Consider the following 13,107-nt stretch of genomic DNA (forward strand, 5'->3'; position numbering starts at 1 on the left):
CTCAGAGTCTAGAAACCAAGCACTTATATTTCACAAGACACTGCATTTTAATGGAGATTAAATTTTTGCCTTTTCTAGCATTAATCTCACATATTGGATGGTTGGAAATCAGCTTGGTTTTATTAAAGCCACTAGACCCATAGTACTAGCCCATGCCTTGTGTTCACCCGCAACACATGGTACTAAGTTTTCATGAACAGTTTACTTTTGACTTAAAAAATGCACAAGTAGGTTTGAACACTATGGAAACTGGTATTTTCAAAAACTGTTTTCTTGAGAGGGATTGCATTTCAGTCTGAAAAGGGTTAGGTTTTGTTGGTAGCCCATTTTGTAAGGCAGTAACAGCAGGAGAGAAGAGCTCTCAGACCAGACAGCTTGTGCATTTTCTCATCAAGGTAAATGATATCTGAACTATGTAAAATGTTGATTGTATAACGTGGCAATGACTAAGTTGTTAAGCATGTATTTAGTTACAACAATTAGGACTACATGCACCCTCTAACTTTTTTAGGTAGTACCTACTTATGAAACTCAGCTCTGGGTAGTTGCACAGGGAAAAAAACCCAAACCACATTTGATCATGAATCTTGATTCCCAATAAATTACATAGGGATAAATGCATTTTAGGTTCACAAGGAATTTTTAATTATGCACTATCACAAATGATGTATGGCAGTGCCTGCAGCAAAGATGGCCAGCAGCACTTAAAAGCAGCTTCATGTATAACTTCCGATGCGAGAAATCATCCTGCTGATGCAATGCAAAGTGCTGGAGAATATGCAATCTCCTGCATGGTCACTGAATTACCAGCTGGTTTCTGGGAGTCAGGGGAGATTCTGTTTCATCTCCCCTTACTCCACAATCCCAGTGATCATCTGTAGCTTTCCAGACTGTAGCCCCAGACACAGAGCCCTGCAGATAACAGAGATATAGAGACTTATTTTGTAAGTTGACCTAAAACTGGTGGTTAGAATGGAATTGCTAATTTTTAAATTTAGCCTAACTTGGGGTGATAAGTACTTCACTTGCCAACAGGTGGCCCATGTAAAGGTAATGATTATTTCCCACCAAAGTGTTTGTATAACAAGCTTTGCTTTTATTCCAAGAAAGGTGAAGTTACACTTTTAGGAGCAAATTGTGAAGTAAAAAATGAAGCTGTTTTACTCTGCCTTAATTTTCTTAATTATTTCAAATAATTCTCAGGAATAAAATTAAAATGTCTGACTGTTTAAGGGTAGCATTTGAATCTGAGAGAAACGTGTATCAACAGCATTTTAAAACAAGAAGCTATCCATGACAGACCTGGCTTCAAAGGAATTATTTTACTGAAGTATTGCCTGAGCATCAGCATCACTATTACTGCCCTCCACTTTCTTTATCTTCTCCTCTGCTCTCCATATTTTTAAATTAAAATGGCTCAGAAGCATCAGCATGCAACACTCATGGCCCAAAAACACGTGCAGGATCAGGTCCCACCACAAAGCTCAAAGGTCTGGTTTCCCAATCCCAAATGCATTTAGGAGAAGAACCAAGCACAGTGGTGTTTGCCCTGGCTGGTGCAGAGGCATCTCTGGGTATAGACCAACACAATTCTGGGCAGCTCAGGACCTTTACTGAAAAAAAATCTGAGGTACTGAGGTTACTAGGATTTAAATGGATTTTGTGAACCATACAAATCAGACTTTGGTGCTTAAAATTTGTCCTTATATTTTTATGGGCTTGGGCTTGCTGTACTAGTGAAAGATCTTCCTAAATGGTAACCAATGCAATGGCCAAATCATTCAAATGAAGGGTATATGTCTGAGTCCTAGTGGGACAGAGAGAAACCTGTGTCTCACTGAATAAGACAACTACATAGAATAAATAAATCTGTCTGAAGCTTTGTCCTTTTTTTTTTTTTTTTTTTTTTTTTGGTTTTAAATAACCGTGTCAAACTCAGATATTGGGAGCATTTCTTACGGTGGTTTGCAGAGTGTCCTACAAGGGTCAGTATATTTTGACAGTTCCATCAACAGGCTGGTGATGAATGCAAATCATGACAAATAAATCAGTGAAGGAAAGACTGATGGAGTTGTAAAACACAATAAGGAGGAGCCAATTGTGTAACATTCAATAGGTGGGATCTACTCAAAGGCAGTTGGGATAGGGCTGAATGCAAGGTTGTATCATTAAGGAGTAAAATCGTAAGTCATGCCTGTGGGACATAACCACAGCAAGTGGTGCTTCTATAAAGGATTTGAGGTTAAAATTGAAAAAAAACCACCCAACTCCATGTGATTTGCTACTGAGAAGGTGTGAAGAAACAGGCTTTGGCAATACAGAGACATGGGGAGAAGAAGGAGGGATGATCTTCATCCCTGCATATAGCAAAGGTGAAAAAGGCTGAAGATCTAGAGAACTGGCCAAAGACCAACAAACAAGAATTTTAGGTGAAAAAATGACTAATTGTGAGCTCAGCCTGCAAGTTTTATTCAAAAGACAGAGTTGTGTCTTGATTAAATGACTTAAATATCACTACAAGGCATAAGCAGAGGTCTTGAAAGACTCTTTAGTCTATCAGAGAAAGGCTTAACAAGTAATCCTATCTGGAAGCAAAAGCCAGACAAATTCTCATTAAAAATACTGCACACTTGCTTGTATGATGGAGTGGTTATCAAACAAGCCATACAGGGAAGTGGTGGGGTCTGCAGCTCTCTGATTTCCTTAAAGCCAAGACACAATTTACTCAGATAAATGCTATAGGATCTAGTGTGCAAATAACAATAAAATATAATGGTCCGTGTCATATACAATCACTTGTATTAAATTTTCTGCTGGACCTTTGCAGCTTTAAAAGTCAGTGAGCTAACTAGTCTCAGAGTCCCAAGGTGTCTTATTTAATTGTGCTCAGAAAGAAAGCCCACCATCTTGCAGTTTTGGTTATTAGCATGGTCATTTCCTGTATGTCTACATTTCCTGCTCTCTGCCTGTGTTCAAATGCAGAATGAGGTTTCTGAGATTTGCCTTCCTCTTGCTGGCTTGCAGTGCTGTGCTGTCCGCTTGGCCTAAAGCAAGTTGCCTCTCATAAAGGAGTGAATCTCTTCAGCTTTTGTCAAATCCTGCTGTAATAATGGACGAGACAAGCATGTTAGACATTGTAACACGAGCAGCAGGCAGCTCAGAAGCTTATCAGATCACTCTTTGCCCAAGAGAACAAGAATTGCGCCCCCAACCCCAATGCTAAAGTGTATTTATTATTTCCTACTTGACAGTTACTGTGGAGGTCTAGAGGAGCAAAGGGTTGTTATCACATGGAAACAGTGTCTGGTGCTTCTCATGCATTTGCCGCCTTTCACCATTGAATATGGCACCTGGTGCTTGTGCTGTCCAGGAGTAAATGGATTAACAGATGAGTGGCTGAGAGGGAGGGGAAGGCTCTGTAGGTGGGTACCACTGGCTTCCTTCTCTCTCCCAATTCTGTGTGATCTCCATCCAACCATTTCAAAGAGGAGACAAGGCTCTCAAAGGTCTTGAGATTTTGAGGTACTTGGTGGCATCCATTCATGTGACTTTGGTGTCCTGCGACAGCAGCTCTTGATGCCTGGGATGTGTGGGCAGGTGATCCTCAACCATTCCCTCAAAGAGGAGCCATGCCTATGTCCAGAATGCACTGTCCCTGCAGTATCACTCTTCAGGCTGGTGTGGCTTGTTCCTCTGTTCTTCTGCAGCCTTAGCCCCAGTTTGAAAAACAAACTTGCAGACAACTACAGGAAAATGAAAGAGAGAGGTGAAATTCTGATGGTAGCTAATAGTTTTTAACAAGTGTCCTCCTTCTTCATTTGCCCAGGTTTTATCACGCTGTGAATGAGTTTGACGCCATGACCGCTGAGGATTCCACTGCAAGGATGAGCAATGATTCCACTAATGTGGCCACCACAAAAGTCCCTGAAGGCGTTGCTGGTGCGCCCAACGAGGCAGCTCTGCTGGCCCTCATGGCCCGCACTGGATATAGTATGATCCAGGAGAATGGGCAACGCAAGTATGGAGGCCCTCCTCCTGGCTGGGAGGGCCTACACCCTCCTCGTGGCTGTGAAGTCTTTGTGGGCAAAATCCCCCGCGATGTCTATGAAGATGAGCTCGTTCCCGTGTTTGAGTCTGTCGGCCGCATCTACGAAATGCGCCTGATGATGGACTTTGATGGGAAGAACCGGGGCTACGCCTTCGTGATGTACACACAGAAGCATGAGGCAAAGCGTGCCGTTAGGGAGCTGAACAACTATGAAATCCGCCCCGGCAGGCTGCTGGGTGTGTGCTGCAGTGTGGATAACTGCCGGCTCTTCATCGGAGGCATTCCCAAGATGAAGAAGAGAGAGGAGATCCTGGAAGAGATTGCCAAGGTGACAGAAGGTGTGCTGGATGTCATCGTGTATGCCAGCGCTGCAGACAAAATGAAGAACAGAGGCTTTGCCTTTGTGGAGTATGAGAGCCATCGAGCAGCAGCCATGGCCAGGAGAAAACTCATGCCAGGAAGGATCCAGCTGTGGGGACATCAAATTGCTGTTGACTGGGCAGAACCAGAGATAGATGTGGATGAAGATGTCATGGAGACTGTTAAAATCCTATATGTGAGGAATTTAATGATTGAGACCACAGAGGACACCATTAAAAAGGTGTTTGGTCAGTTTAACCCTGGCTGTGTAGAGAGAGTGAAAAAAATACGTGATTATGCCTTTGTGCACTTTACAACCAGGGAAGATGCCATTCATGCCATGAACAACCTTAATGGTGTTGAACTAGAAGGCTCATGCCTGGAGGTTACTTTGGCCAAGCCGGTAGACAAGGAGCAGTACACTCGCTACCAGAAAGCAGCAAAAGGAGGGGCTGCAGCAACCTCCGAAGTAACTCAGCAACCCAACTATGTTTACTCTTGTGATCCATACACACTAGCATACTATGGATATCCATACAATGCCTTGATCGGCCCCAACAGAGATTACTTTGTGAAAGGTTAGTAAGCACATTTAGGGGATGTGATGGGCAGGTTTGATCTTAGGCTGATGCAAGAGGTCTGCCTCAGCCAAAGGACAGCTAGTAGCATGCAATTTTTTCGTAATATTCTTTTATAGGTCTTTTTGTCATACTTCTGTTTGGTCTTACTTTAGTTTATGACTACAGTTTATGAGTACACAAAGTGTATTTATCCATAAATAATTAGTAATGTACAGGCTAGCATGGGAAAGGTATCAATTATATGGTAAAGAATGAGCTAACAGACCAAGCATGGGATGGGGAAGAGAGGGATCTGGATTTTATGAGTGTTGTACTAAGTCTGAGCAAGTCTGATGATTCCAGCTTCTGATGTCTCCTTTCAAAGAGCTTGATCCTATGACAGAGTGCTCTAGAGGCGTGAGTATGGTGACCTAGTTATACAAAGGGAGGGAGGTTAGGGAAAGCCTTAGGAGCTCTCTAGGTGTCATTTACCCTCCGCATTAAAATGACAGTAACGCTGTCCTTCATAAAGTCATTTGAGAACTACGAGCAGAAGGAATCACGTGAGTGAAAAATAATTCTTTTATTATGTATACCTTAATTAGTTATCGGTTACAGTCATTAAAAATTAACTAAAAATCACTTATTCATAAAAAGACCCTAACAGCTATAACTGGTATTATAATTAGAATTATCCTGTACTTACAGGAATTACAGTTTCCTGAAATTTGATGTGTATTTCCACAGAAGAAGCAATTTAGCATGAATATATTCTTAAAGCACTCACATAAACCAAGAAGTATTTTTAACCCTAGTTGTTCAAGAATTTCAGCTTCTTCTCAATTTTCAGATTTGTACTTGCAATGAACTATGATGGAGTTGAATAACAGTCTAAGTAGTCAATTAGACCATCATAGAGCACATTAATACTGCTGTGTTTAAAGTACTGTCATAACACATGTGGAGTCACTAAGATGAATAAAAGCAGTATTTTTGGAAATGGGTTATATGCACCTTACTAATAAAATAACAGAGAAAACAATTAAACAACATTAGCAAAAATATATGCAGTGGTGGGACAAAGTTGGGTAAAGGCCAGGTATGATGCTGTGCCATCTTGGCAGGGTCCCATTCCAGGCAGTTGACAAGTTGGGTCTCCTCTGGAGGACAGCTGAAAGCAGAAGCTGTTCCGAATGCACAGAAATCACCCTGAGGATGCCCTCTCTCTCTACTGACTGCATTGAACCCATAACATTTGCCACAAGAGTTGCTTCAATATAAGTGAGCAATTAATATATGCTCACAAACATCAAAAGCTAAATAAGCATAGGCTTATGGGATGCTTCTTAGGCACTTCTGTTTTCCTAAGTGGGGTCGCTAAGACTCAATCCTGCTGACTTCAGCAGTCACATTTCTAAGATCAAGCCTCCGTATCTCAGCCTGGGGTCACTCGTGCTCCCCACGGGGCTGTCACTCTCCATTATTCACCATCTTCTGTGTTGTTATCATAAGCAGGCAGCATACGAGGCAGAGGGCGAGGTGCAGCTGGCAACAGAGCCCCGGGTCCCAGGGGTTCCTACCTGGGGGGATACTCCGCTGGCCGTGGGATCTACAGCAGGTACCATGAAGGCAAAGGAAAACAGCAAGAGAAAGGATATGAACTGGTTCCCAACTTGGAGTTACCTGCAGTCAATCCAGTGGCCATTAAGCCTGGTGCAGGTTAGTATGTGTAAGAAGGGGAGGAAAGCAGGGGTGGTGGGCAAGCCCCCACTCCAAGCCCTGTCTCAAGCATGTGAGCACTCCTCCAGGGCCAGTCTGCGACTGCGACTGCAGCAATGGGGGCGGCCCCAAGGTTGGGGCTCAGTGCTCCCTTGTGCAGGGTGCCTCCTGGCCCTGGCCAGGCTTTCTTCACACAAGAGGCACACAGTGTGTGGGGGGGGACACGAATATCTGGGAACTCTTCAGGCCAAAGAAAAAAAGGACGGAAGCAATGCGCACTCCTGTCCCCTTCTGCATTTCCTGAGGAGGAAGCAGACTTTGCTCTCCTTCTAGCCATATGCACTAGAATATGGTGACTAAGAGCAATCTTTCTCTCTTTTAATGTCTTCAATGCTAATTTCACCCTGGGAGATTCCTATCTTAGATTTCCAGCCGGGCTGGAGCCCTCCCATTTTGTTCGTATTTCTCCAGTGGTACAAGGCTGAGAAAAGGATCTGGAGCTTTCCCATTGCAGGAAAGTCCCTTGCTGAGGCAAGCTCCTCCATCTCCATCAGTGGCATGGGGAAGGAGCAATGCAGGAGGCCCTCGGGGTCCATCTTGCAGCAGTGCAGTGCCTACAGGAGTGCTCTCACCTCTGCCGGGCTCTGATGAACCAGTCCAAGGGCTGGGGAAGGGATTGCCTCCTTCTGCCACTTCCTCAGCTGACTACCCAGCCCTTGCCATTCCCAAGTGAACAAGATGAAAGCTGAAGCTCTGCCATTCCTCAAGATCCTGTTTGGAAAGATTTTTTATTTGAAAAAGTAGCCTGAGGAAGAAGGTCCTTGAAGGTGATGGGGACAAGCCCTCTTGCAGAAGTCCTCATGTCTTCTCTCTGTTTCTCTTTCCAAGTAAACTGTAACTGCAGGATCTAAGCATTGTTTAATAATAGAGCTACAGTGGCTTCCCAAAACATGTTCCATTCATGTCAGTGAAAATTACAGCTTGCATCTAATGAAGGCTGTGAAGAGTTCTTCGTAACAGCTGGATAAGACAATGTCAGAAGTCTAGAGGCAAAGGAAGGCTATTAAGATTACAGTTATTCCCAAAGGAAGATCAGACTTCCTGAGAAAACTACCCACTCACCACCAGAAAATATTACCACTATGCGTATTTGCAAAGATACTTCAGGAATTCCAGGTATTACTAAAGGATGCTTGAAAAGTGAGCTTGGAAATGCATGCTTATTAGTGGTATCTGTATTTCATTCGACTGCTAAACAAAAGCTTGAAACTCAAGTCTAAGTGTTTCTATACTTGAAGCATGTTGAGATTCAGATTTTTTTTATCACACCTTTCCCTATCATATGGTTCCAGCACAGCCTCTGAGCACAGAAGTACCTGTTTTCCCCAGTCATATCAGCTGATCTAATAAAAGGTACCACACGCAAGACTTACCTCTGTCATGAAGAGGGTATGACTTCGAAAGCACATTACCAGAACAGAGGAGTAGAAATGTACTGACTGCAAAGTATCCTGCCTACTGTTTAGATCAACCTTAAAGCTCATTTCTTTGCAAATAGTTGAGATACTCCTGAGAGGTCACCCCAATACCCAGGATGCCTGCTACTGTTTTTCTGCCAGAAGTTATTGCATAATGGAGCATATAAGCTCTTTGCCTTGGTGAGAACTTATCCAGGATATTTAAACCAGAGAGAAAAATGGTTTGAGCTGACCTGGTGGACTTGGTGTAAAAGGAGAACTGGAGCAGAGTAGAGGGGCAGAATCACCTCCCTCAGGTTGCTGGCCACACTGCTTTTGATACAGCCCAGAATACAGTTGGTTTTTCTGGGCTACAAGTGCACGCTGGAGGGGGCCACATGCAATTATTGTGATTATTGGGAATGTTCAGCAAATAATGTTTCTTCCCTAAGCAAGCCATGAAGCTCCATTCTGGACTATGTATAAACTCACTATCTGAACACTATTATTCTGACCAGAGTGTTCTCCCTTTGTCTGAAAGACCATGGCTCTAATTGTATCATGTTGTCCAATTTTGGCATGAGCAAGAATTTCCTAAAGAGAAGTTTCTTTTTTTTAATGTCATTAAGTAGATTTGGTCCTGAAGCAGACAGATGGGATAAAACATATTTAGCCAAGCCAGTCCTGGGAAATGCTGGTAAATGAGCTGATATTTCACAGGGTTGGCCAAAGGATGGCATGTAAAGTGGACCAGCTGCTGCCTGTAACTTCTGCAGTGCAACCCACAACTTTCTGTCCTGGAGCAGCTCTTCCTATGGCAGCACCATATTCCTTGATGTCAACAGCTGGAGCGGGGACCTCACTGGGACATTGCACACTCTTACCCCTTGTGCTCAGGCTATACTCTCAGGCGGTGGGAAGGACAGCAGTGGTCAGAAGGGGTTGCGTAAATCTGGGTTGCAGCTCCCAGTAGCCAGGAGGACTCTGGCCCAGGGACACTCATGGCAGGAGCATGGGGGAAAATGCTGGACCGAACAGCCGGCACCAAGCCTGTCACTGTGCATCAGCCATGGTGCTCCCACACATGGGGAGGGCAGAGGTGCCCCAGGTCCCCTGCCTGCACACAAGGCTACCTCACCTGGTAAGAGCAGCAAAGGATCGCTGCTGCACAGTTGGCACAGCTGGGAGGGAGAGCTCTTTGACATGAGGTCCTGGAAACACTCTTCTGATGTATCTGATATGTCTGGTCTCTCCTAGTGGCCATCCCTGCCATTGGTGCCCAGTACTCCATGTTTCAGGCTGCACCACCAGCCAAGATGATGGAAGATGGCAAAATCCACACAGTTGAGCACATCATCAACCCCATAGCTGTGCAGCAGGACCCAGCTAGTGCAGCAGCTGCCGCAGCAGCTGCAGCCGCAGCTGTAATACCAGCTGTCTCAACACCTCCTCCCTTCCAGGTGAGTTCAGCACAGAAATTCTGCTTCCCATACTTCCCATACATCCTGCTATGCATACCCAGTGGGGGGAAACCCTAGACTCTTGTCCTGCCTCCATTCATGAGATGCTCTTGAGGATGTCACAGCACCCAAGAGCCCTGAAGTTCATCTGACCTGTCTTAGACATCTGCACATTGGGCCACTGCTTTCCCCACTATGGGGGACCCAAACTGTGAGGGAAGGAACAGCCTCCCATGACAGCATAACTCTCAATCAACAGGGCATGTACTGCCTACCCTCCCATTACCTCCTTCTCTTCTAGGGGGTTTGCCATTCAGGGCAAAGTAAGTACTTTTTTTGAGGTCTGAACCCTTTCCTTCCAGGGTCGCCCCATCACGCCGGTGTACACCATGGCTCCCAATGTGCAGCGGATCCCTGCCGCCGGGATTTATGGGACAAGTTATGTGCCCTTCGCGGCACCTGCTGCAGCCACAGCAACAATAGCCACGCTACAGAAGAACGCTGCCGCTGCTGCTGCTGCTGCTGCCTATGGAGGATACGCTGGCTACATCCCCCCAGCATTCCCAGCTGCCACCATCCAGGTGCCCATCCATGATGTCTACCAGACGTACTGAAACTGTCGGCAGAGGAGGGTGGTGCAGAAACACACACTGAAGGAACACTTTACTATTTATGAAGAAAGAACTGTCTGCGAAAGAGTAAACGTTTGGTCTTGGTTAAACAATGCAGAAAGTGAAGAATGTCATAGAAAAACATGTTTGAAATATTTTCTATGCTTGAAGTTTTCACTAACTTTTTTAGGCTATTTTTAAAAACTTAACATGCCTGTATTCATACATTTCCAAAGGACCGCGGTGCATCCAGCCCACCACTGATGTGCATTTATATGCATTGTAGTGGGGTTGCATAGGGTCTTTTTTTTTAGCAGTTATATTTTCAATATATTTGAGTTATGAAGGTTATTTTTTAGTAATTTCTGCACTCCAGAGATGTCTATTTTGTAGTGCCTTTATTAATATATCAGCTATATATTAAAAAGCACACCTGAGCAGCTACGGAAAGTTTTAACAATATATTTTGAAGAGTATATTCAATATTTAAAGAATACATACCTTAGTTTTTTGTTTTGTTTTGTTTTGTTTTTTAAGAAGAAAACAACAAGTATCTTATTTAAAAATTATACTGGAAAGTGCAATTTGAAAAATATGCAAGACCTCTGCATTTTTGTGCTGGCATTAATACAATCTGCTCGTTCTCATTTGAAATCACAAGTAACTAATTTTGCCTGTTTGAAAGAAAGATAAAAGAAAAAAAAAGCCTCCTTACACATACCTCTTCACAGTGTGATTTGCAGGCTTGTTTTTAGCAAAAGAAAGGCTCCAAGTTTTTCTTAGCAACTGGATTTTCTATTTATTGAAGCTACTTGTAGTTGGAGCACGTGCAGAAACGAGTAGCTGATATTTCACGCGAGGTGTCTTGACTTAGATCTTCATCCAGTATAAAGCCAAGGCTTTTTTTCAATGCTCTTCATTTTATTCTTTGAAGTATGTGTTGTAGTGACTGAGAATGTATGCTGCTGTCAGCAAGAGTAGCCACACTCTCGCTGAGAGGATGTGCAGCATTACTTCCCCATTGCTCCATCATGTTCCATGAGAAATTTCAAAGGTACTAGGGGTGGTAGTGATACTGGAATTAGTGAAACAGGGCTAGCCTCCCTCCCAGCCTCCCTTCCACTCTTAATTCCCCTTCTCCACAACTGGAGTTGTACATGCACATCAGGGGTGGGAGTTATTAGACCCAATGATTTTAAGACATAGAGCTTGTAAATATCTTTTAATATACATTTTTAAAGTCATTTTATGTTGCAAATTTACATGGTATGTGGTTTGCAACAAAACAAAAACCTTTTATTGCAATGTTATAAAAAAGTTTGTTTTATTAAGAAGTAAATATATTATTGCAGTGTTTTGTGGCCTGTTTAAAGGCTTTTATTTAGTAGTGCAGTGAATGTAAAAGATAGTAAAATGGTAAAGAAATATCTTGCCCTTTGTATGAAGTGCATCAGCTCTGCAAACACAGCTCTGATGACAAAAGGTGAGAAGCGGGGAGTCAGTAAACAATGTTCCTTTACTTTTTGTGGTATAAGTACATACCAAAGGGGTTTCACGTTGGCCATATTTTGACAGCTGAACCACTTCCGGACTGCATTGAGCTCAGTTAAGTGACTTTTTTAATACACTTTTTGCTTCCCTCAAAATTGAGCGGTTGTATTTTAGGTGCTCTTGCTCAGACAAACTGAGCTCCCCTTGACCCTGTTGACCCATTAGCAAAAGCACTATGAGGTTACCCATTAGGCCGGACTCTGCCCCTCCACGCCCCTTCCTAGGAAACTTTATTGTCTGTACCTGCACATCTGAAAGCACACCCAGACCTCAGCCCCAAGGTCCTGCCGTTGTGTAGGGTGAGAGAGAGGAGGAGATCTGGGCAAATCCCGAGGGGGAAGCCCCAGACAGAGGTCAGCATTGCCTCCTCCAGTCCTCCAGCCTAAGGCCTTACATGGCTCAACACTAAATGCCAGCGTGGGTCCTTGGGCAGTGCACAAACACCCCTGTGGCCAGGAAAAGGCAGTCTAGTGGTCTGGGCCTCTGCTGGCCCACTTCCAGCCCCGCGCCATGGCTGACCCACAGAGGAGAGAGGAAGAGTGATGGCTCCCTTCCCACTAATCCTCTCCCGGACAACAGGACAAGGAACCTGTTACTCACAGAGGTGGCAGGAAGAGAAAGGAGTCAATGAGGGAAAACTGTGAGGTGCCCCCGGCCACCAGTGGTGCTGCCTGTGCCAGGGCAGTAGCAGGCAGGACCCAGGGATGCAGGCAGGACCCAGGCATGCAGGCAGCCAGGTCATGCTGAGCCTCCCTCCCATACCTGTCTTGACACTTGCTTCTAAACCATTTCATGTACACTACTACTGAGGTAAGTCTAATAACTTGAAATGTGAACATCTTTAGGTTAAGAACAAACTACTTTAAGAAAAAAAAGTATATATAAAAAAAACAAAGCTAGTGTGCCTTATTCTCAAAAGAGCTGATATTTTAGATATTTTATTGTATCTCTCTTCTCTGTATTGTCAGAAGCCTCTGAGTTTATTTAGTTCCTGCTCCATTTACGGTACATTTCTAGGATGTAGTGAATAAAGCATTCTTTAAAAACAGAGACTGTTACTTCATTGCGACATCCCACTCTGCCAAGGCTGTGCTCCCCTCCAAGCTGGGAAGAGGGTGTTTGGAGCAGGAAGGGAGCAGGGCAGTGTAGCCAGCATCCCTGCAGACTCCTGCGGGGAGGGAAGATGAACTGTCCCACTAACTCCTCTGTCCCACCACCTGCAGAGGACCTTCCCAGCACGCATATTGGGCATCTCTTCATTCTTCCAGCATCCTCTGAACAGCCTAAATCTCTCTTTGCATGCAGTTTAGAGTCAGTGCCTAGATGCAGATGGAGCTGGAG

The 13,107-nt window shown here is 44.2% G+C and overlaps 1 protein-coding gene across 6 annotated transcripts in view; it reads left to right on the forward strand.

Moving 5' to 3' along the window:
- Nucleotides 1-12,814, forward strand: part of RBM47 (RNA binding motif protein 47) — a 75,555-nt gene extending 62,741 nt beyond the window's left edge. For 5 of the 6 annotated variants that reach the window (XM_069014239.1, XM_069014237.1, XM_069014240.1 and 2 more), the window contains exons 2-5: nt 3,827-4,986; nt 6,481-6,687; nt 9,402-9,604; nt 9,967-12,814. In XM_069014239.1, coding sequence (XP_068870340.1) covers nt 3,858-4,986; nt 6,481-6,687; nt 9,402-9,604; nt 9,967-10,218 — 1,791 coding nt within the window. In that variant the 5' untranslated portion in view covers nt 3,827-3,857 and the 3' untranslated portion in view covers nt 10,219-12,814. The remainder of the gene's footprint in view (nt 1-3,826; nt 4,987-6,480; nt 6,688-9,401; nt 9,605-9,966) is intronic. The other variant, XM_069014236.1, reaches the window with a different exon arrangement.
- Nucleotides 12,815-13,107: the final 293 nt, after the last annotated feature.

This window comes from Aphelocoma coerulescens, chromosome 4, assembly GCF_041296385.1.
Source record: "Aphelocoma coerulescens isolate FSJ_1873_10779 chromosome 4, UR_Acoe_1.0, whole genome shotgun sequence".
Classification (NCBI taxonomy): Eukaryota; Metazoa; Chordata; class Aves; order Passeriformes; family Corvidae; genus Aphelocoma; species Aphelocoma coerulescens.